General features: G+C 41.1%; 1 protein-coding gene across 1 annotated transcript in view; it reads left to right on the top strand.

The window, feature by feature from the left end:
- The window catches only part of ADAM23 (ADAM metallopeptidase domain 23), a gene marked incomplete at its 5' end in the record, with an annotated part of 186,474 nt that overhangs the window by 138,364 nt on the left and 27,798 nt on the right, over positions 1 to 20,312 (top strand). Inside the window, 7 exons of the mRNA XM_025211029.1 lie at positions 569 to 655; positions 2,324 to 2,404; positions 8,943 to 8,993; positions 10,360 to 10,423; positions 13,802 to 13,907; positions 17,462 to 17,581; positions 18,637 to 18,805. Coding sequence (XP_025066814.1) covers positions 569 to 655; positions 2,324 to 2,404; positions 8,943 to 8,993; positions 10,360 to 10,423; positions 13,802 to 13,907; positions 17,462 to 17,581; positions 18,637 to 18,805 — 678 coding nt within the window. The remainder of the gene's footprint in view (positions 1 to 568; positions 656 to 2,323; positions 2,405 to 8,942; positions 8,994 to 10,359; positions 10,424 to 13,801; positions 13,908 to 17,461; positions 17,582 to 18,636; positions 18,806 to 20,312) is intronic.

The raw sequence follows: 20,312 nt of genomic DNA, 5'->3' as shown, positions 1-20,312 counted from the left end.
CAGCTGCATCCAGGTCTGCATAGCCCTGGCCTGGCTCACTGCCAGCAGTGGGTGTATGCGCACCTTCAGGCAGATGGTGGGGGTGGGGTTGGGGCTGCGTTGTCACAAGAAGGATTGGGTCAATCACAGCTCCCCTGCTGCTTCCCCACCATACCAGGTACTAGTTCCTCCTCTTCTCTCCCTTCCTCCTTTCTTACCTCCTGCCTGCCCTGCTGTCTTCAGGGGTGCCCTGCTGCTTCCCTTCTCCCCCTTCCCTAGCAGACTACTCCCCATTCCATGCTAAACAGTAACCAGTAAGGTATTACTGGCTATCAATATGTGAACAGTTTAACCATTCACATCCCTAGCCCCTGCCTGCCCAGCCCACTCCTGAACACTGCTACCCACCCACCTGTGGCCCCATCCCATCCACCCAGCCAAACATACCCTGCCTGCAGGGTCCAGAGCCAGTCTTTATGGTATATTGATTCTTTTCCCTAATGATACAGGATGGAGTGTTGGGAAAGTCGAGAAGGGCACTGTATTCAGAATGGAAGATTCATAGATTATTTAATGTATTTTTCTTTAGGAATGCTATGGAGACTGCTGTAAAAAGTGCTCTCTTTCTAATGGAGCTCATTGTAGTGATGGACCTTGCTGTAATACATCCTGCCTTGTGAGTCTTGATGTAGTAAATCTGTTTTTCTCTTCTCTTATTCCTTTAGATCTAATGTTTAATCTGATAAAGTACAAATACTGTGTGTGCATATACTGGGGAGTAAAAATGTTTCTAAAGACCTCAGCATGTTTACTGACCTACAAATAATAATGGTAGTAGATGGGGGAATGAGGTATACACTGGTATAACTTTATTTGTTAATTGTTTTATTTTTGCCATTATTGATGTACAGTGTTATGCTGCAATCTGGAATCAGTTAATTCTGCTACTGTTATTATATATGTAAACATTTGTAAGAATCAGACATTGCGGTTGGTTGATGTGCAGTCTCGGGAGCAGGGGGTGGAGGGCATGTGCAATCTGAGAACAGGGTGGGGGACCATGGGTTCCCAGAACAGGGGTAAGGGGTAACAGCCTCACCCATGCCAGAACTCCTACACAGTCTTGGCTCAGCTGCTGCTACCACTACATGTGCTCTGCCAGCTCTGGCTGTGGCATTTAAAATAGGAGCAGCTAGTTCTCCTCCTAAGTTAACAGTTGGCACGGTTGCCCCTTTTACCCACCCCTAGTTATGGTAGTGCCCCTACCCCATCCTAATGATTGGCATGGAGCTAAGCAATCCGGCCCAGCAGTCATGGTTCACCACCTCCCAGCCTACTCTGTCATTACCTCCAAACTCTTTGCGGAACCCCAGGGTTCTGTGGAACACAGTTCAGAAACCGCTGGTATAGACGGAGCCCTAGGAATCTTGTATGAAGCTCAATGGTACAATATGGTAGATTATTAGTATATTTGTGAAATGTAGTACTACAGATAAAGCTACAGTGAGAAATCTTAAAGGCTGTGGGTTATATCTTTAATGCAGAGAAATCAGTTTTGTTCTTGCTTGAGGTTACCAAAAGCAGTTGTTTACATGAGAACTATCAATGTCGTCAATATCAGGGGAATATAACCCATCTTGTGATCAAGGCTAGATGATACAATTTCTCAGGTGACTAATTTAAAATTAATTTAAAAACACACAATAAGACTAGGTTGAAATATACTATATTTTTAGATAAATATTAAGTACTTTTATCGATTTATGCCACTGTACTTTTTATTTTATCTTTGTTAAATCTTTGTAACCCACAAGTAGGTATGCTGCTAATAAACTTTAGCAGGTTGGTTAGTTGTTTCTTTTGTTTAAAATCTTAGTATTTTCTTCGAAATAGTTCATTTTTTTCGTCACATATGGTTTGTTAATTATAAGTAAATGTTTGTAGCAGAGATGTACAAACATTTGATGCATCACTTATGAGGATTTTTAGATTACTACTTTCAGTTGGAGTAAGAGGAAACAGTAAGTCAAAAAGACGATATTTTGTTCCTAGGTAATTCAGGAATAACTGAATCTCATGTGTGTATATTGTTATGATTTTGCTTGCACAAGTGCTATATAATGCATGTCCCTGAGTTAGCCATAAACCACTTATACATTGTAGGCTTTCCCTTTATTATTATCTGGGCAAGACTTAAAAAATGCGAATACTGTAGTGAGATTTGTTTTAAAATCAAGATGCATTGCTTTGAAACACAAGGAACATTTCTGAACAAGAATCTCAGAATATCAGGAATTGTGCTTTTACATAGTCTCACTCCTAATCAATAGTCTTTGTTTTCTAGTTTTTCCCACGAGGCTATGACTGTCGATATGCAGTGAATGAATGTGATATTGCAGAGTACTGTACTGGAGATTCTGGACAGGTATGTATATGTAAGCTCTTCTGCATACACTGTTATATATATACACTTCCTTTTTTATTCAAGTCTTAAAAAATTTAGATTCGCAAGATGATGGTACATATGTTTAAAATGACCAGTTCACCTTTTAATCTTTTTGGCTGCTTGCAGATGTTAAAAAAATAAACAAAACAAAATGGCACTTTATTTTAAACTCTAGGGCTGGGGGCAGACATTACACATAACACGGTTTAAGTGATCCGAAACTGGTTTAAACCTGTAACAGAACAGATGTTTAGTGCACATAAACCAGCTGAAATGAGTTTGAGATATACCTAGTTAAATGTAGTATCAGACTTAACTGACTGGGCTTAAACCAGTTCATGCAATTATCTGTCCCAGACCCCTTGCTGGTTTAAGATAAACCAGACTCCCTCAGCATCCCGGCATGTTCTCTGGGCTGGGCAGGGCTCTCTGCTGCACAGCAGGGCTGCCCCTGCCCCTCTGCTCTCTAGCCTGAGCAGGGGTGAGCTGTGGCCAGACTTAGCCTGCTATGACCTCCGAGGTGAAGGGGCAGAAAGGGAGGTTAATTCCTTCCTCCATCCCCTTGGACCGCAGCTGAGGTTCGCTAGCCCAGCTGCACCTCTGTGGCTTGCCTGCAGCCAGGCAGTAAGGGGATTAATTCCATTTTACTGGGTCTGGGAGAAGGGGGCGAGGGACACTGGCAAGGGCTGCTCTGCCCTGCCCAGCAGACCCTGGTTGCAGTCCCTGCTGTTGAGACAGGAAGGGCAGGGGATAATAAACCCCCTCACTCCTTGCACTCCCGGGGCAACCTGTCCCAAAGGTGGATTAACCACACAAAAAAAAGAACTTTTTTGCAAAAATCTAGTTGGTCTAATAAAAGATATCACCTCTACCACAAGCCCTGATTCCTTTTGGCTGTAAGGAGACACTCTGCCCTTGGGATTACATAGGATTTATGCAAAGCTTTCTCTTGTCTTCCTGGTTTACATTTTAAGTCAGACTAAGTTGTGTATGCCTTGTTTTTCTGGACTGTATTTTAGCTTAGGCAAAGATTTTTGGTAGTTCCCTGATGTGTGCTTGAGGCTGCAAATTGCTGTGTTCAATACATGCTTGCTTCAGAGACAGGACTTTTTCCCCATCCCCAATCCTCTGCCCTGCTAGCCCCCTCCCTCTGCTCCAGCAGGGAGGGGTGGGAGCTTTGCAGGGTGTCTCTCTTTTCTTCCCTTTGGCAGTGGCTGGCAGTCATGCTTTAGCACCCCCCGGCTTCTGGCTTGAGCCACTGCAGGCACGTGTCAAATGTCTATCCCATTGCAAACCAGTTCACTTTCTGCAGGTTAGACTAACCTGCAAAGATTGAATCAATTCAGGCTTTTTTAATGTTTGTCCCTAAACCTTGTACTCCCATGCTGTGCCCAGCACATGCCCAAAAGAGGCAGCACGTTAGTTGGACACAGTTCACCTGCCTAAGCTGTATAAATCAGGCATTTTAGTGGGGCTTTTTTGGCACTTTTATCTAATAGCTCAGCTTTAGATAAAAGTGCCAAAAAGCCCGGCTGAAGCACCCAATCTATACAGACATTGCAGAGCCGGGTCAAAATAATGTGCTGCTGCTTCTGGTAAAGCACGGTTTATTATTTTTTTTAACATCTACAAGCAGCCTTTTCAAACAAAAGATCAAATCTTTTGTTTGAAAACTGCTTTGGGCCAAATGGACTATCAGTATTTAGCTACAATGTGGCTTATCAATTTGTTGGATTTTTAAATCCATGTAATTATTTTTATATATATATATATATATATATTTAGTTACATATAATATTGCACTGTATAAAGTATATTCTATTCTAATGGTATCAAGCACAATAACTAAAATATTTGCACGCGTTAAATTGTTTTGACTACAACAGTAGATAATGTAGACTTTCACAATTGCAACTAATATTGGAGTGTAACATGCTGTTCTGAAAGAATACATATCTATCCCAGGCCTCAGCTCCTTCTGCAGGGCCCGCAACAGTGCATGGTTTGGCCAACCTCCCCACCTGGGGGGTGGGGGTATCCTTACCTGTCTGCCGGCCAGAAATTCTAACCGTGGTCGGCCGTGACTGCTGGGCTGCGATTTGCTGGGCCACGGCCACTTCCATGCTGCGATTTGCTGGGCCGCAGCATAAAAACTTTGGGAACCCCTCCCTTATACATTTTGGGTAGAATTCTTTGTGAACCTAAATGGCTGTTGTCTAGCTGCATAAGTGGTCTATTTTGGTAGTTATGCATAGTTTGTGTTTCTTTTGCCCTGTATTACCCATGCAGAATGGATGTGTAAGTGTACATGCACATACTGACCATGCTCAGTAAGCTACACAACAGCCAGGCAGCTACATACACATGCCCAGTATATGCATGAAATTGTAGCTGGACAAAAACCCCATGTCTTATTTGGTGTAAGATGCCAGAAGAGGTAAAGGAAGGCCATCTTATATTTTAACCTCAATAAATGAGTAAGGTAGACACCTGCCTGGGAAGTGGGAGACCTGGCTTGTAGCCCCATTCACTCAGAGGGAGTTTGAACCTACATCTCTGGTATCTAAACACAGTATTCCCACCACCATGGCACACAGTAACCATAGTTTCTTCAAACACCATTTGCCTGGGCAACCAAAAAAGGAAGATAGATGGGGCCAGGAGCAAAAGCACAACCTACAGGGTGTATAGGCCAGTGAGATCAATATTGCTCTGGAAAGAAGCAGTTCTAGCCTGGACCTTTGCTTTCAATATGGCAGAAACTTCTCTCCTGCTTTCCACCCATTCATTTATCCAATGAATACTAGCTACAAAACGTAGGGTCTCACCCAAGTGGTAAACTCTGTTATGGAGGTGAAAAAGAAAACTCAGAAAACCATGGAAAATGTGAAAGACACAAACCCAAACAAAATAATGTAAAGCTGTTAAAAAGGTTATTAGCAATAAAGTACTTATGCCAGGATGCATCTGTAGGATATGCATATATTAACAGATAACAAGCAATTATTTAGAAAAAGAAAAGTAAAGAAAACAATTATAATAGAAAATAAGGACAATAAAAGAATAGTAAAAAAATAAAGCTTGCATAGGTTCTGTGCTAAAAGATTTGTTTAAGAAAATTGCTTATTAAAAGAATGGCAGAGGGTCAGACACTAGCCTCACTCAAACCCTATTGGAATTCTTTGGTATCTAAGTATGGGTACATCTTAGCCAGAGTATCAAAGAAAAGTTATGCAAAGGTACATAAAGCTGTAGAGTATGTATTCATTAGACATGCTTTGGTGCCTAGCTATTTCATATTTTGACCTATCTCCTTAATTCCATTAGTAGTATGCAATAAGATTAAAATTAAACATGGTACTTCAGTGCTTACCAGGCAATTAAATCTATTAGCTATGCATACCGACATAATCAGCATGCTCTTTGTATTTTTGCTGTGGGCCATTTAAACTGTACATGATTCAAAGGGATTCTCCAACATTTTGGTTATAGCACTACTTCAGTGGAAACTAGAGAAAATCATTTCATTAGTGAAATTTTTAATCTTTGGAGGAAGCATTACAGAGGCTATTTAATAAATGGACATAATTTCACTGCCTGAACTAATTAGCCCTGCTTGACAGGAAGGCTATGTTAGCCCCAGTGGAGTAGTGACTGGACAAGGATATACTGCTTCTACTACCAATCTACAGCAATGACTTGTGCCATGTACATATGCCCTTAGTTGCTCTTAGTCTTATACTAGTAAGAGCAGGAGCAGGTTCAGCAACCACTTAAAACCAGTTGAAGTAGCAGGGGTCTGTATTTACATGCTCTTCAAATGGATGATCGAACTTTGAACAACAACCTTGTCTTTGCATACGAGAACATTAAAGGATTAACATAATGTTCTTTGGCACTTCCCATGCATCTCCAGCAAAGAAGTCAAACAAAGAAGGATTGAAATTGAATTTAAATAATTTTAGATCCATTTCTGATATCTATGCTCACTTTGCATATTTTTCATGGAATTGCTTGCAGAAGAACTCCATCTTTATCTTCCTTTCACCTTCACTTACACTCACCTAATATTTGCCTTTAATTCCATCAGCCTTACTGTTCTTGAAATCCTGCCTTTGTGGAGTTCTTTCCATGCCACTTGAACCCCTGCTTTACACAGTTGTTTAGTGAGATTTCCTTCTCTTTTCAGGGTTCCATCTTTGACTCATACTTCTGACCTATTTTGGAGTGAATTTATCTGTAGACATGGTTTTGGCTAGTTTGATGATGACTCATAAATCTGTTCTCTCTAGATCTCTCCCCCTACATCTAGGCTAAAATCGTGGTCTGCTCCTGGAAGCAGGAGGATAGGTCAGATGCTTTTGCCTTTTTTCATTTAATAGTCTTTGGAATGGAATGGAAAGACAGCAGGGGCCTAGCTTCTGCCCGTTGGGTCCAATTCCCACTTTCCTCTTCCTTTTACTTCATGTTGCCTCTGGCTTGCTCTCCTGGCCTCCAGCTGTCACCTGGGCTAGATTTTGGGTCTCCCACTTCCTGGGCAAGTAGTAACCCACTAGGCTATTTGGCTAAGAGGTGTGAGGGCTCTCTACTTCTCCTTTATTTTTGGTAGCTTAATGGAATTACCTGTCTTCCAGGGACTAAGATCTGCATATGTCCCAAAGGTCATTTATGAAGCTAACTGTAACAACATAAAAGCTACTTGCCTGTCCGAAAGGGGAGTTAGACTTGGGCTTTTCTGTTGACTTCCTCATGTCACTCAGTTGCAATAACTAATAGACAGATGGAGAACAATACACAAAATGCATGATAGTGTAATGCACAGCCATTTTCAGAACTGTGCCCATGTCTTATGGGTATCTTGGCATACAGAAGGAGGGGGATATGCAAATCAAAGCTAGCCTTTATGCAGCAATATAAATCACTGCTAACTGGTATTTCTGAATGCCTGGGTCCAGTGAGGCCTGGTAGCACTGTGAAAATAGCATGCTTATTATTTTTTTAGAAAAAAAGAATCACCATTCATATGAACTTCTGTTTGAAGGTTTATTTGGTTGTGTTAATGATATGCACCTGACAAAAATATATGTAGCAGTCCAAATTGTGTTTATATTCTGTTGCTGTAGAAGTGTATGATACATTGATTAAGCTTATATCCTTCTAAATTACCTGTCCCTGGTGCAACAATTTCTCTTGCTGGGTATAATTCTGAGAAATGATTCTTTATGTGATCTATGTATTGGTGACATCACCCAGCAGGTGGTATGGCATCTTCTATGACCGAATCTATTACTTGCATAAAGTGGTTCATGTATTGACTGCTTATGGTCAAATTCACGAATGTGCCTGTAGAGAATCCTGTGCAGGTTCTGAGGGTAGAGCTTGTGTCTGCTTGAGTCTGGGGCCCACAGAAGTCAGGTCTCAGATCTGATTAGAACACGGTACCCCAGGGCATCCTTGAAAGGATCTCAGGGCTGCCCTAACGTGTACCCAGCTGCTCAAAGGCCCAGCAGATCTTGTAACAACTAAAGATCTTTTAACAACAACCTCTTTGTACAACATGGTTTCTTAAAATGCTTTACAACACATGCTTAATGTGGATGTGTTACATTGCACAATACTTGACAGGATTTAACAAGGAAATATTTTGGAAAAGAAATGATAGAATAACCCCTTATATATCTCTTTCCATATCCTGCTAGCCTTTCTATTCCAAATGTCCTTTTCCTTCAGGGTCTTACTTCCCATCCCCCTCCTTTTTTTCATTAGCAAGTTTGGAATTTCTTCACTTGCTCTTGATGGTCTCTCTGTTCCACAATAATTATCTTCATTCAGTATTTATTCTAAGATTTCCACTTGTCTTTGTGGTGCCCTCTTAACTTCTATTCTGTTCCTTCTTGGTTTTGAATCTGCCACTTTAGCATAATCTTTTTTTTACTCCTTCCTCCCTGTTCCTTCTATTACTTGTTAGTAACCAAGCATTGGGTAAAATTTTGTCAGGAATTGGTAAATTTGCAGAAAAATACAGTTGCTAAAGGACTGAAACTATTTCTGAAATGGTTTCCTTTTGGTCAATAAGATGTTTTTGGGTCAAATCAAATCCTTATTTTGGGCACTGAACTGAAAATTCATTATTTACAGTTTATTGTAAACTGATATCTAAAATTAGATTATAAGCTATTTGGGCTGTGTCATATTGTTTCCCTGTTGAGTATCCAATGCATTTTTGGTGCTGTATACCTGTAATAATATTTCCACTTTTTATATTGCTTGGAAATATATATACTGCAGTCGTATACCTTCTTGAGTTATTTTCTAAAAAAATAGAAACCTCACATTCCTAACCTATTGTAAAGTTATTTTTAACCCATGAGGCTCTTTGTTGTCGTCTTGCTTTCTTTTGCCCAGTTCTTTATGCCAAGTGTTGATTTAAAAAAACAACAACCCTGCAACACATTGTTTGCTTTTCTAGAATCCAAAATTCTGAAATAATGAAGAATTTTTATCTTCTTATGTCCAGTGCCCTCCAAACCTTCATAAGCAAGATGGATCAACTTGTGATTCTAATCAGGTATGTAACATTTTTAAATCTTTGCAAATCAAGTAGTAATAATACATCCAATGTAAATTCTCATTTCTTCCCTGCTTCATTCATATGTCTTCACAAACGCTGGGTCTGTCTTTATTAATTTTATGGGCTGACTTAGTACTTTTCCTATCAATCTAGTGGTAGTGAGGGATAGCACACCTGTTCATAATAGTTACTAAAGTCTTTGGCTCAGTTTCTCAGCAGTACCCAATCTGAACTGGGCACAGGCAAAGAGGAGCTTTATGGAGGTCATCAATCCAAGGTCTTTTGGGAGGTTCAGAACATCCTTAGAGTTGCTCTAAACCAGCAGTTCTCAAACTTGTTAGACTTGAGGCACCCCTCAGAAAATGCTAGCTCTTAGTTTTCACTTGTATTTTCACTACAGAAAAATAATAGAACAGTTTTTCTGTTGCAAAGATCTCAGAAAGACTACAAGTCAGGATGTTTTAGATATTATGTATTCCTAGATGAAATCTTTGGATGTGTCCAGACGAGCATGGACGTGCAGTATGTGGTGCTGCAGACCCATCTGCGACGCCACACACCGCACATGAAGGTGTTCTCTGTGCTGTTACTTTGCAGCTCAGGGGCTTTTTTTGATGCTGGGAAATCCTGGGGTCAAAAAAAACCCATACCAAAAAAACCCAGGGTGGCATATATGGCAGCAGTACATGCCGCTCAAAACCAGAGCATGGCTGGCCAGAGCCACACACCAGCTGCCAGCCAGGCTCCCTGCTACAGGAGTGCTGTGGTGGAGCTCCCAGAATCCCCCAGGACCCCAGGTAAGGTTGCTGGGGCCAACACAGTTGCTGGTCTCAGCCTTCCCTACCCCCTTCCCTTCCCCCCCTTCCCCTCCCTGGTAGGACAAGTGTGGCATGGGCATTCCCCAGGGACACTACTACTTGTCCCTGGAAAAACGCACATTCCTGCTCATGGGGACACGGTCTTTGGGTTTATCTTGTGAATCGTGTTTGCTAACATTGTATGGCATCCCAGGGCATCCTTGAAAGGATCTCAGGTCACCCTAGGACTGGTTCTGTGGCACCCTGGATGAGAACCACTGCTCTAAACTCTATTAAGCATTTAAAAGCTTAAGGAGAGAGTATGGCAACCATGTATCAACTGAGTACTTTGGACATTTAAGTACTTGCTGCCATTGACTTCAATAGGAATTACATACCTAATTTATTGGCAAATGTGTGAGGATATATGTTAAAGTGCCCTTTACCCTAAAAACACACCTAAACATTTTAAGAGGAGAGTATATCCCAAATACATTGAATAAAATATTCAAATTGAAATATTTGATTTTTTCCCTCCATTTATTAATACATTGTATTTTGTTTAGGGACGTTGCTATAATGGAGAATGCAAGACAAGAGATAATCAGTGCAAATATATCTGGGGATCTAGTAAGTTGGGAATGCCTACTTTTTTCTGTATATTCTTTGTGTACAGTCTTTCTTTAGTTTGCATACTCAGTCCACTGCTCTACTTTTTCACTTGGTACTTGGAGCTACAGAGGTAAGGTGACTATTACCTGCTGTATTTGCAGCTTTAGGTAAGGTGAGTAGCAAACGCAGCAATATACTCATCACAGACTTATAACTAAACTATGCAAACACATCAGCTGTGTCTTTGGATAAACACATGTCTTTGGATAAGTATATTGTTTTATTCAGAGGCTGTCTTCATTTGATTAAAACTACCATTTTGGGGTTTTTTTGAAGAGCTGTTGACTCCATCTTCTTTAAGATTACAGCATAATTGTTCTATACTGGAGCCACACCTGCTATGATTTGGTCATCTTGTATCCAGAGCCTACACATCACTTTTTCATTTACTAAATGGAATTGGAATACACAGGACGTTAATTAACCTTGAATACAGTTGATGTAAAGGAAGTTACAGCAATAATGGATTTTATCCAAAGAGTTTACAGGAAAAATTTCACTAGATAATGATTTGGGGATAATAGAGTAGAACTGAATTGCCAGTAGATCCCAGCCTCCAGCACTTACCCTTTTCATATCATCATAGTAATGATTTACTCTAGGTTCCAAACCCAAAGCTGTTGTGGTGTACACATATGTTTCTGTAACAGAGGGGAAGGTTCCTCCCTATTATATTCTTTGGAAAGTTCTCTTTCTTGTCTGTTATAAACCATACAGAAAATTCTGCATGTAGTACAGAGAGGGATAGAAAGACCATGTTTTTAGCTGACTTCTAGCATCTTTCTTTTGGCTTAGTGGCAGTGCATTACTGGCTCATTCTAATATACTATTTTTTTTCTAAAAAAAGCTAATGGGTTGGTTAATGAGCAATTCTGTTTTGACTCTGCCAGTGTTGGAAGGTGTACCTAAAACTTCTAAAAGTAGTAACACAAATCAAATTCCAGGAAAATCCCTTTAGGCTTCACCTTTGCTTTTCTCTATCCCTGCTTGCTCTGAGCACCTAGAGTCGCTCTCATGCTCTCGCTTTATTGGTTTTAAATTTCACATCAGCTTTTCATTTGTGTAGTTACAAGAAGAATCAGCTCCATGGGATATGTGTTATATAGGAAACCTCTGGTGCTACAGCTGTATGTCTGTTTCACACTGCCATACAATGCATATGTACACAAACTAGTTCTGAGAAAGCCATCTTGAGTACCAGAAGTAGCATGCTCAGGATAGATATATTAGCAGGGTGAGTAGTCTTCATGGAGCTGGAAATAGCTGTAGTTCAACTGCCTCTGGCGTTCAAGCCAGCTTGTTTTAAGTAAGGTTGAGTGTCTTGCCTACATGTAGTATAGACATACCCGGAGAGAAGTGGTGATTCTTTTCCCACATCAGTATGAAGCTGGAATAACTTCATTGAAATCATGTTATACTTTTCAGCAGAATTCAACTCAAAGAATATTTAAATGGAGACAATATTACAGCTTAGGTTGAGACAGTTTAGATGTATTGCTGATGGGAAGCCTCCAGATTGATGTTTTAAATGAAGTATTGAAATTCACAGTATGTAGAATATGTTTTGCTCTTGTAATTGCATGGTGTAGAATCATAGAAAATTAGGGTTGGAAGGGACCTCAGGAGGTCATCTAGTCCAACCTGCTGCTCAAAACAGGACCATCCCCAACTACATCATCCCAGCCAAAGCTTTGTCTAGCTAGGTCTTAAAAACCGCTGAGGACGGAGATTCCACCACCTCTCTGGGTAACCTGTTCCAGTGTTTTACTATCCTCCTAGTGAGATAATTCTTCCTAATATCTAACTTAAACTCCCCTTGCTGCAACTTGAGACCATTGCGTCTTGTTCTGTCATCTGCCACTATTGAGAACAGTCTGGCTCCATCCCCTTTTGAACCCCCCCCCCCCCCAGGTAAGTTGAAGGCTACTGTTAAATCCCCACTCAGTCTTCTCATCCCTGACTGAATAAGCCCAGTTCCCTCAGCCTCTTCTCATAAGTCATGTGCCCCAGTCCCCTAACCATTTTTGCTGCCCTCTGGTGGACTTTCTCCAATTTGTCCACACCCTTTCTGTAGTGGGGGCACAGTGCTGCTTAGGGCTCTTTGGAGCTAATCAACAGGTAGCTGGTAATGTCCCTCCATTCCTTCTTTTGTTTTCTTCTAATGAGAGATCCTTTTGTTTTGCTGATTTGGTGATATATGCTCCCTGCTGTGTAACCAAATCCCTGCTGGCTCCCTTACTGACCAGCAAGGGGGGAAGGGGGGGACACCTCCCTAATCAGAGTGTCCTGCCAGAGTCTGGACACACCCTCCCTCAGTTTAGTACTGTGGAAGGGATTGAAAAGCTGCTCTAGCCTGAGATACTGCAGGCATGTGCTAGCATTTTTTCAGTCCAGAGCAGATATCTGTACAGTTACAAACTGATTCAGCCTAGGCAGGTTAGACTAACCTGCAGAGATTAAATCAATTCAGGCTCAGGCTTTTTGAATGTCTGTCCGAAGCCCATGAGATTCTTTTTGGCCGAATCCTCCAATTTGTCTAGGTTACTTCAAATCCTAGCCCTACCCTCCGGTATACCTACTACTTCCCACAGCTTGGTGTCATCTGCAAACTTGCTGAGGGTCTAGTTTAAGCCCAGGTCGTTGATGAAGACGTTGAACAAAGCCAGCCCTAGGACTGACCCTGGGGCACTCCACTTGATATCGGCTGCCAACTAGACATCAAGGCATTGGTTACTACTCTCTGATCCTGATGCTACAGCCAGTTTTCTGTCCATCTTACAGTCCATTCATCCAGCCCCTACTTCCTTAGCTTGCCTGTGAGAATGATGTGAGAGACCATATCAAAAGCTTTGCTAAAATCAAGGTACACCACATCCACCAGTCTCCACATCTACAGAGCTAGTCACCTCGTCATAGAAGGCAATCAGATTGGTCAGACATGACTTGCCCCTGGTGACTCCATGCTGACTGTTCCTAATCACCTTTTTCTCCTCCAAGTGCTTAGAAATAGATTCCTTCAGGATCTTCTCCAGGATTTATCCAGGGACTGAGGTGAGGCTGACTGGTCTGTAGTTCCCTGGATCCTCCTTTTTCCCCTTTCTTAAATATGTGTATTGCCCTCTTTTCTTCTGTCTCTTCTCACCTTCCAGTCAATCCGTCATTATGTAAACATAAAATTTGCATAAATTAAAACATAGTGAAATTTCAAAGTATTGTAATACTGTTCTCTTGAGGCAGGTTTTTACACATTTTATGCTAATTTTCATAAAGGACTGTCTTTGCACGTCTAGCACTGTCAGTGGAAAATACATTATCTTTTCATTTCTGCATCAACAGAATCTTCAGGATCTGACAAATTCTGTTATGAGAAGCTTAATACAGAAGGTACAGAAAAAGGAAACTGTGGCAAGGATGGAAACCGATGGGTTCAGTGCAGCAAACAGTAAGTTCAGCTTCATACGTACTGTTTGAATTCTATGGCTGAGTATAAGTAGCCCAATATTTCCCCCCATTTTACTGAGCATTTCCATTGTCCGTTTTCCATGGTTTTGAATCTTGATTTTTTTCTTTTTCTCTCAAGTTTCAAGAACAAAAATATTTCACTTATCAGTTTGCAAAATTCATATGTGGCTACTTTTCTACTTTGACTAAAACTTTTAAAATATCAGAATAACAAAAACTGAATACATTCTTTTAATGTGTTAGAGTACTTAGATAAAGAATAGCAATTCTTCCAAAATTTATATTAAAAAGTTGTATAACGGTTTGCGTTTAACAAATAAAGAGAAGCAGAAATGTGGTCAAACTGAATAGCTCTTTGAAATCTGTGCAAATGTTCACAAATACTATCTGCAATGATCATCTATTTGTGACTTCATGGAAATTTTGGGTAGACAAGAGAGGTCCATTTTAGGCTGATAGACAATTGTTTATTACTCATATAAAGTAGTAGCAGGTAACCTGTCTAAGATTGCTATAATATGCCATGAGCATTATTGATTCTTATCAATTATGATTCTAGTATGACTAGAAGGAGAATAAATTTAAAAACCTATACTAACTGCATCAATAACGTAGATCATCCAAAGTACCCCAGAAAAGGACAATATAATGTAGCATAGCAAAAGTGGTACAGGTTTCCCTCGCTTTATTTGGGTTCTGTCTGTGTGAATTTGCTCTTATGTAATGAGCCTTTTTATACCAAAAATTCATTATATACGAGGTAAATTCACCCTTTTGCGAATAGTGTGGTGGAAGCCTGCAGTCAGCTGCTTGATGTCGTGCATTGTGGGAGTGACAGACGCCAAAATACAGTCTCCTGTGTGGATCTGTGCTCCTCGCTCGTTGTCTGTGACATGTTTCTGTAGTTGCCATCCCCATTATGATAGTGCCATGTGCTTTTGTGTACTGTCTGCTGTTGGTGAGTACCAAAATCGTCTTGTAAAAGTGGTAGAAATGGGTCTGGGGGTCAATACAGTCGAGGTCTTAGAACATATCCCTATTTGTTACATTGTAAAGTGAACTCCCTTTATTCGAATTAGATTTATGCGCCACTTTCCCAGAACACATGTACAGCATAAAGTGAGGGAAACCCGTGGTTTGTCCATGTATACATATCAATTAAATATATATTAAATATATCAATTATATATTATTATATATTTTATATTATTATATCAATTAAATATTATATATATATATGCTTCTTTTAATTGATATATGCTGTTTTACTCAAATTATATATTTTCTATTTATAATACTTATTACAGTATTTATAATATTTATATAGTTTATAAATACCCCTTTAATTAAATGTGATTTGTTTTCTACACAACACTGGGAAAATATTCCTTTATATTTGAATTAAGCAATTGATGAACTCATTGTTTCTGCACTTATCATTAGGGCCAGATTCTGTCACACTTACTCAAATCAAGTAATACCATACTTACTGAGTAGTACCACTGAAGCTGATAATGCCAGTTACTATGCCTAGGGACAGACATTCAAAAAGCCTGAGCCTGAATTGATTAAATCTTTGCAGAATAGTCTAACCTGTAAAGCTTGAACTGATTTGGAGGTGGGTAGACATTCCCTTTTGATTCTTGAAATGTAGGCGCGTGCCTGCAGTGGCTTAGGCTAGAAGCCAAGGGTCACTAAGCTACCTGTTGATTAGCTCCAAAAAGTCTGTTTGCCTTTGTTGTCTCCCACAGCATGCATTGTAGCCAGCATATAGTCTGCTAGTTAATGCTGAGGTGTCTGCATAAGGCAGAGGGGCGAGGGGAGTAATCCCTGCTCAGCAGGGAGAAGCCAGACAGACACTTTGTGCCTGCAAGTCTCTGCCAGAGCTGCAGCCAGGGAGCAGAGGGGAGGGACCTGTCCTGCTGTGGAACAAAGAGCCTTGCCCAGCCCAGAGAGCATGCCAGGATGCTGGGGGAGTCTGCTTTATCTTGGACTAGCAAGGGGTCTGGGACAGACATTGCATAAACTGGTTTGACCGAAATCAGTTAAGCCTGATACTACATTCAACCAGGTATATCTCAAACTGGTTTCAGCCATTTTCAAACTGGTTTATGTGTGCTACACATCTGTTCTGCTACAGGTTTAAACCAGTTTCTGATCACTTAAACCAGTTTGTGTAATGTCTGTCACTAGCCCCAGGGTGTCTTTACACATGCTCCAGGGTGGGGGCGCGTTTTAATTGGAATGGCTCTTAGGAGATGCTCCAATTAAAACACCCACAACATCTTGTGTATTCAGTGTCCTGCACTTCAAAATGGTGGCGGGACACTTTAACTAAAGCTCTTTCAAGACACTTTAAAGCCCCTGCCTTTTTTAAACATGGGGGCACTGAATACATGTGATGTCAAGGCTGCTGGAGTATTCTAATTAGAATGCTCAATTAATCGAGTCTGCTTTGTTGCATTCTAATTAGAACACATGTCATGGTGCAGGGCCCCAGGGATGGCTGTGATACCCCTAGGACTTCATGACCATGCTAGTTCTACTGTATGGACACTTTCTAATCTCACTTGCCATGTCTTGTTGGTAAAAATCTTAAGCAGGGAGGCTGTCCACGAGTTTGTGTGGCCACGGTCCGGCTGAACCCCACTAAAGCCTGTGGGTTCTTAAACCCCTTGCCAGATCTTGCTCCAAGTCAGTGCCTCACGGGACTCATGCCTCAAGGGCTAGATGCCTGGCTCCAAAAACTCCCCTTTACCACACCCCATGACTCATGGATGGTATATGAATATTGTTCCCTCTACTGGGATCTCAGCCTACTTGACCTCAGCCCTTGTTATGTAGCTAGGCCTTCTAGTCATTTTGTTAGGCCTGGCTTTGAGGCACTAGCTTTAATCAATCTCCTCCCATCACTGGGCCCTTGCCCCTTGTCTGCTGCACCCCCCCTGGCACTGGGCTCTCTGGCCCCTGTAGCTGTGCCTCCCTGGCACTGGGCTCTCCACAGTCATGTGCCCCCTTCTGGGCACTAATGAGGCTGCCAAACCTCCCCTTTAAGCCTCATCCCAAACCTCTGATGCAAATGACAACATAAATAAGCCCCTGGACTATAACATAGATGGAGGCCACACTCTGCCCCTTTAAGAGGGCAAACTTCTCCCTTAGTATTGAGTGCCTCCTAGCCCTGGGTACCTTATGAGCTCCTGGGGCCCATTTAGTCTTGCAGGCATCAGATCTGGTAACCAAACATCGCTGGATAGATCTTTCTTGCAGGAGCTCCTTCCCTTGGCAGCTGGCTAAGAACTAACTCTTGTCAGCCTCAGCCCTGGAACTTATATGTGCCCAGGGTCTTGTCACCTACTTAACATGACTGCCAGCTGCAAAAGCTGGTTCTAAGGTACTTCTGAAGTAATATTGTTGGCTTCATGTCTTTATTACTTTTACCATAGCATTCTTTCTATTTGCAAATATTCTTGTATACATTAGTTTTTATTTGGAAAATTTGATTTTATTTTTTTGTTTGCTTTTATTTTGCAGTGACGTGTTCTGTGGCTTTCTGCTTTGCACTAATCTTACTCAAGTTCCACGAATTGGTCAGCTTCAGGGAGAAATTACTCCAACTTCTTTCTACCACCAGGGACGAATAGTGGACTGCAGGTAAAAATAAAATTGACTGGTATTCTGTGTTCTCAAAATTTTAATGTACTTTTATACCAAGGCTTTTATATCAGTTATTTAAAATTAAAAAAGAAAAAAATGTTAAACAGTTAATGTCAGTTCATACAAAGCAAAATCATTATTCTGGATGGCATTGCTGTTTTTATTAAGAATCATGTAATTTTCTGCATTTAGGTGTTGTAATTTTGTGTTTTGGTTTGCAGAATACTGTCCAGAAACTGTTATCTAACACTGCTGTATTACTCAGCCACACCTTAATGTCTGGCATCACAGTGTTTGTCCATGGAAAAATTAAGAGTTGTATGCTAAAAGAAGAAAAGATCTACATGTGAAACTTCATGCTTTTGAATGTTACCATTTCAATGAAAGTTATTGCTGTTCATTTTACGTGTATGATTGGGGTAGGATTGGGTAGTTACAATTTAAGTGGTTACAGAACAGATAAGGACTTTATTGTGCTTTCACATAAATGTTGGGTATATTCTTTTAAAATACAATGATAAATAATACTGTAATTGCATTAAAAACACAAAGTAAAAAATAAGTCTTTCATAAATATAGCCATTATTCTCTCCGGTTTCTTGTTTATTAGTCCCATTATTTAAACTGAATTTTTACTCCCTCCCGCTATTTGAGGTAACTGTTTAAACACAAAGCATTTCTCAAATATGCATAATATATGTGTATATGTGTAACATCTTTTACTATACCATTTTTTCATTTTAAAAAATTATGTTCTACCAATTATAGATATACAAAATCTAGACAGAAACTTTAAAACTTCAGTTATTTGTATGGCAGTATTTGGAATCCATTTCCATCTTAGAGCCACTTCATTTCAAAATAGTATTAGAGTTGTGGGATACCTGGAAAGATTTTGATATAATTTATGACTATCAGGTTTTTTCCCCAATGAACTTTGCTTTGGAGGAGTAGAGCTATGAGGGTTTTAGGATCTATGCTGTGTTGCCTTTAATGTTTTCAAAAGCTTCTAAACATAATATTAAATAGTATTTTAAAACTTTTTTCCCTAGGGGTGGTCATGTGCTTTTAGATGATGATACAGATTTAGGATATGTGGAGGATGGAGCTCCATGTGGCCCTCACATGATGTGTTTAGACAGGAAGTGCCTACCAATTCAGTTCTTGAACATAAGCAGCTGTCCAATGGGTTCTAATGGAAAGGTCTGTTCAGGTCATGGGGTAAGTCTGTTTCAAGCTAAACTTCTTTCAATACCCATTATAGCTAGGGCCCAGTGTACATGTGGATTGCTGCACCTGAACTATTCAGCAGACCTCCTGTTTTGCCAAACACAAGTGTTGCATTTTGGCCAACTAGAGGTCTGTGAGAGCATGAGAGGCCTAGAAAAATGTCATAATATGATAATGATTATTATAATGATAATGACTGGGGTTTTTGTTTTGGAGGCAGCAGAAATAGGGAATAGAAACAAACATTCAGGTATGCTCCAAAAAGGCTACTGGAGGCAAAGTAAGTTCAGATTCTAGCATCACATCTAATCTGAAGCATATTGATATCACAGACCAACATCCTTCCAGGGGACATCATTATCTGACTGACAAAGTCTTGACTGCTTGAGAAGCCCCTTTTTATGCCTGAGACCTGTTTGACTGATCCCTTATGAAAACATAGCTTTGATTTTTTTTTTAAATAAGAGTTGTTTTTGTGCAGCAACACCAGTAGTGGTCAAGCTTTTGGCCTCATGGGCCAGGTGAGTAGCACAAAGCCCATCTGTGGGTAGGATCAGGCCATGAGGCCTGGCACCTCCCCCTCCATGTCCCAAAAAAATGAGATTAGGTCCTAGGGGCCCAGCACTCTTCCTCCTGCCCCCCACTTACTGGGATTGGGTCCTGGGTGGGCAGCACTGCCCCACCTTGCCCACATGCACTAGGATTGGGTTCTGGGAGCTGGCACCCTCCACCCCTTGTGCCAGGTTTGGGTCTTGGGAGCCTAGTGCCCCTCTCGCACCAGGATTGGGTTCTGGGGGCCTGGTATCACCCCTATTTGTTTCTGCATGCTAGGATTGGGCACCAGACCCAGTGTGCAAGGCTTGGGGCTCCCCATGGGTCTGCAGATTTGGTAGCAGGGGAGCAGTGCCACCATTCTCCCATTGTTAAATTTCTGGACCTGTGGGGAGCCCTGTGGGCTGGCTGGCATGGATCTGTGGGATGGATCTGGTCCATGGGTCAGAGGTCAAGTGCCCCTGAGCTACACTGATGGCTGGCTGTCAATGGCTGTACCCAGGGCAACTTGCAGAGTTGGTAACTAAAACTGGTACCTTCATAATGTGCTCTTTTGGGCATTCTGTCAATTTGGCTGAATTCAGGAACTAAATTCTAAACCATGGGTCATGAGCCACTTGAACAGAGCTCATTTATTTCCTACAGATTCCTTTTGTGTGCTGGCTATTTATTCTTAATATAAAGCTCTATATCTCTGTTCAGGTATATCAGCTTTAATGTAATAGCACTTATGGGTGGCAGGGGACCAGTTTTGGGGGGCAAGGGGCAGGCTTCTTGACTCCATTACTGCCTCCCTTACTTCCTGTCCCCCTATTGCCTGTCCCTTTACTGCCTCTCCCACCATCTGCTACCCCTCCCCCACCACTGTTACCCCCTCCCACTGCTTACCCTGCTGCAGTAGGGGAGGAGATGAAGTTAAGAAAACAATTCAATAATTAGATTCTGT

The sequence above is a fragment of the Alligator sinensis genome, unplaced genomic scaffold, assembly GCF_000455745.1.
Source record: "Alligator sinensis unplaced genomic scaffold, ASM45574v1 scaffold372_1, whole genome shotgun sequence".
In the NCBI taxonomy this organism is placed as follows: Eukaryota; Metazoa; Chordata; order Crocodylia; family Alligatoridae; genus Alligator; species Alligator sinensis.
Note: the sequence above shows the minus strand (reverse complement) of the source record. Positions and strands in the feature narration are given on the sequence as shown.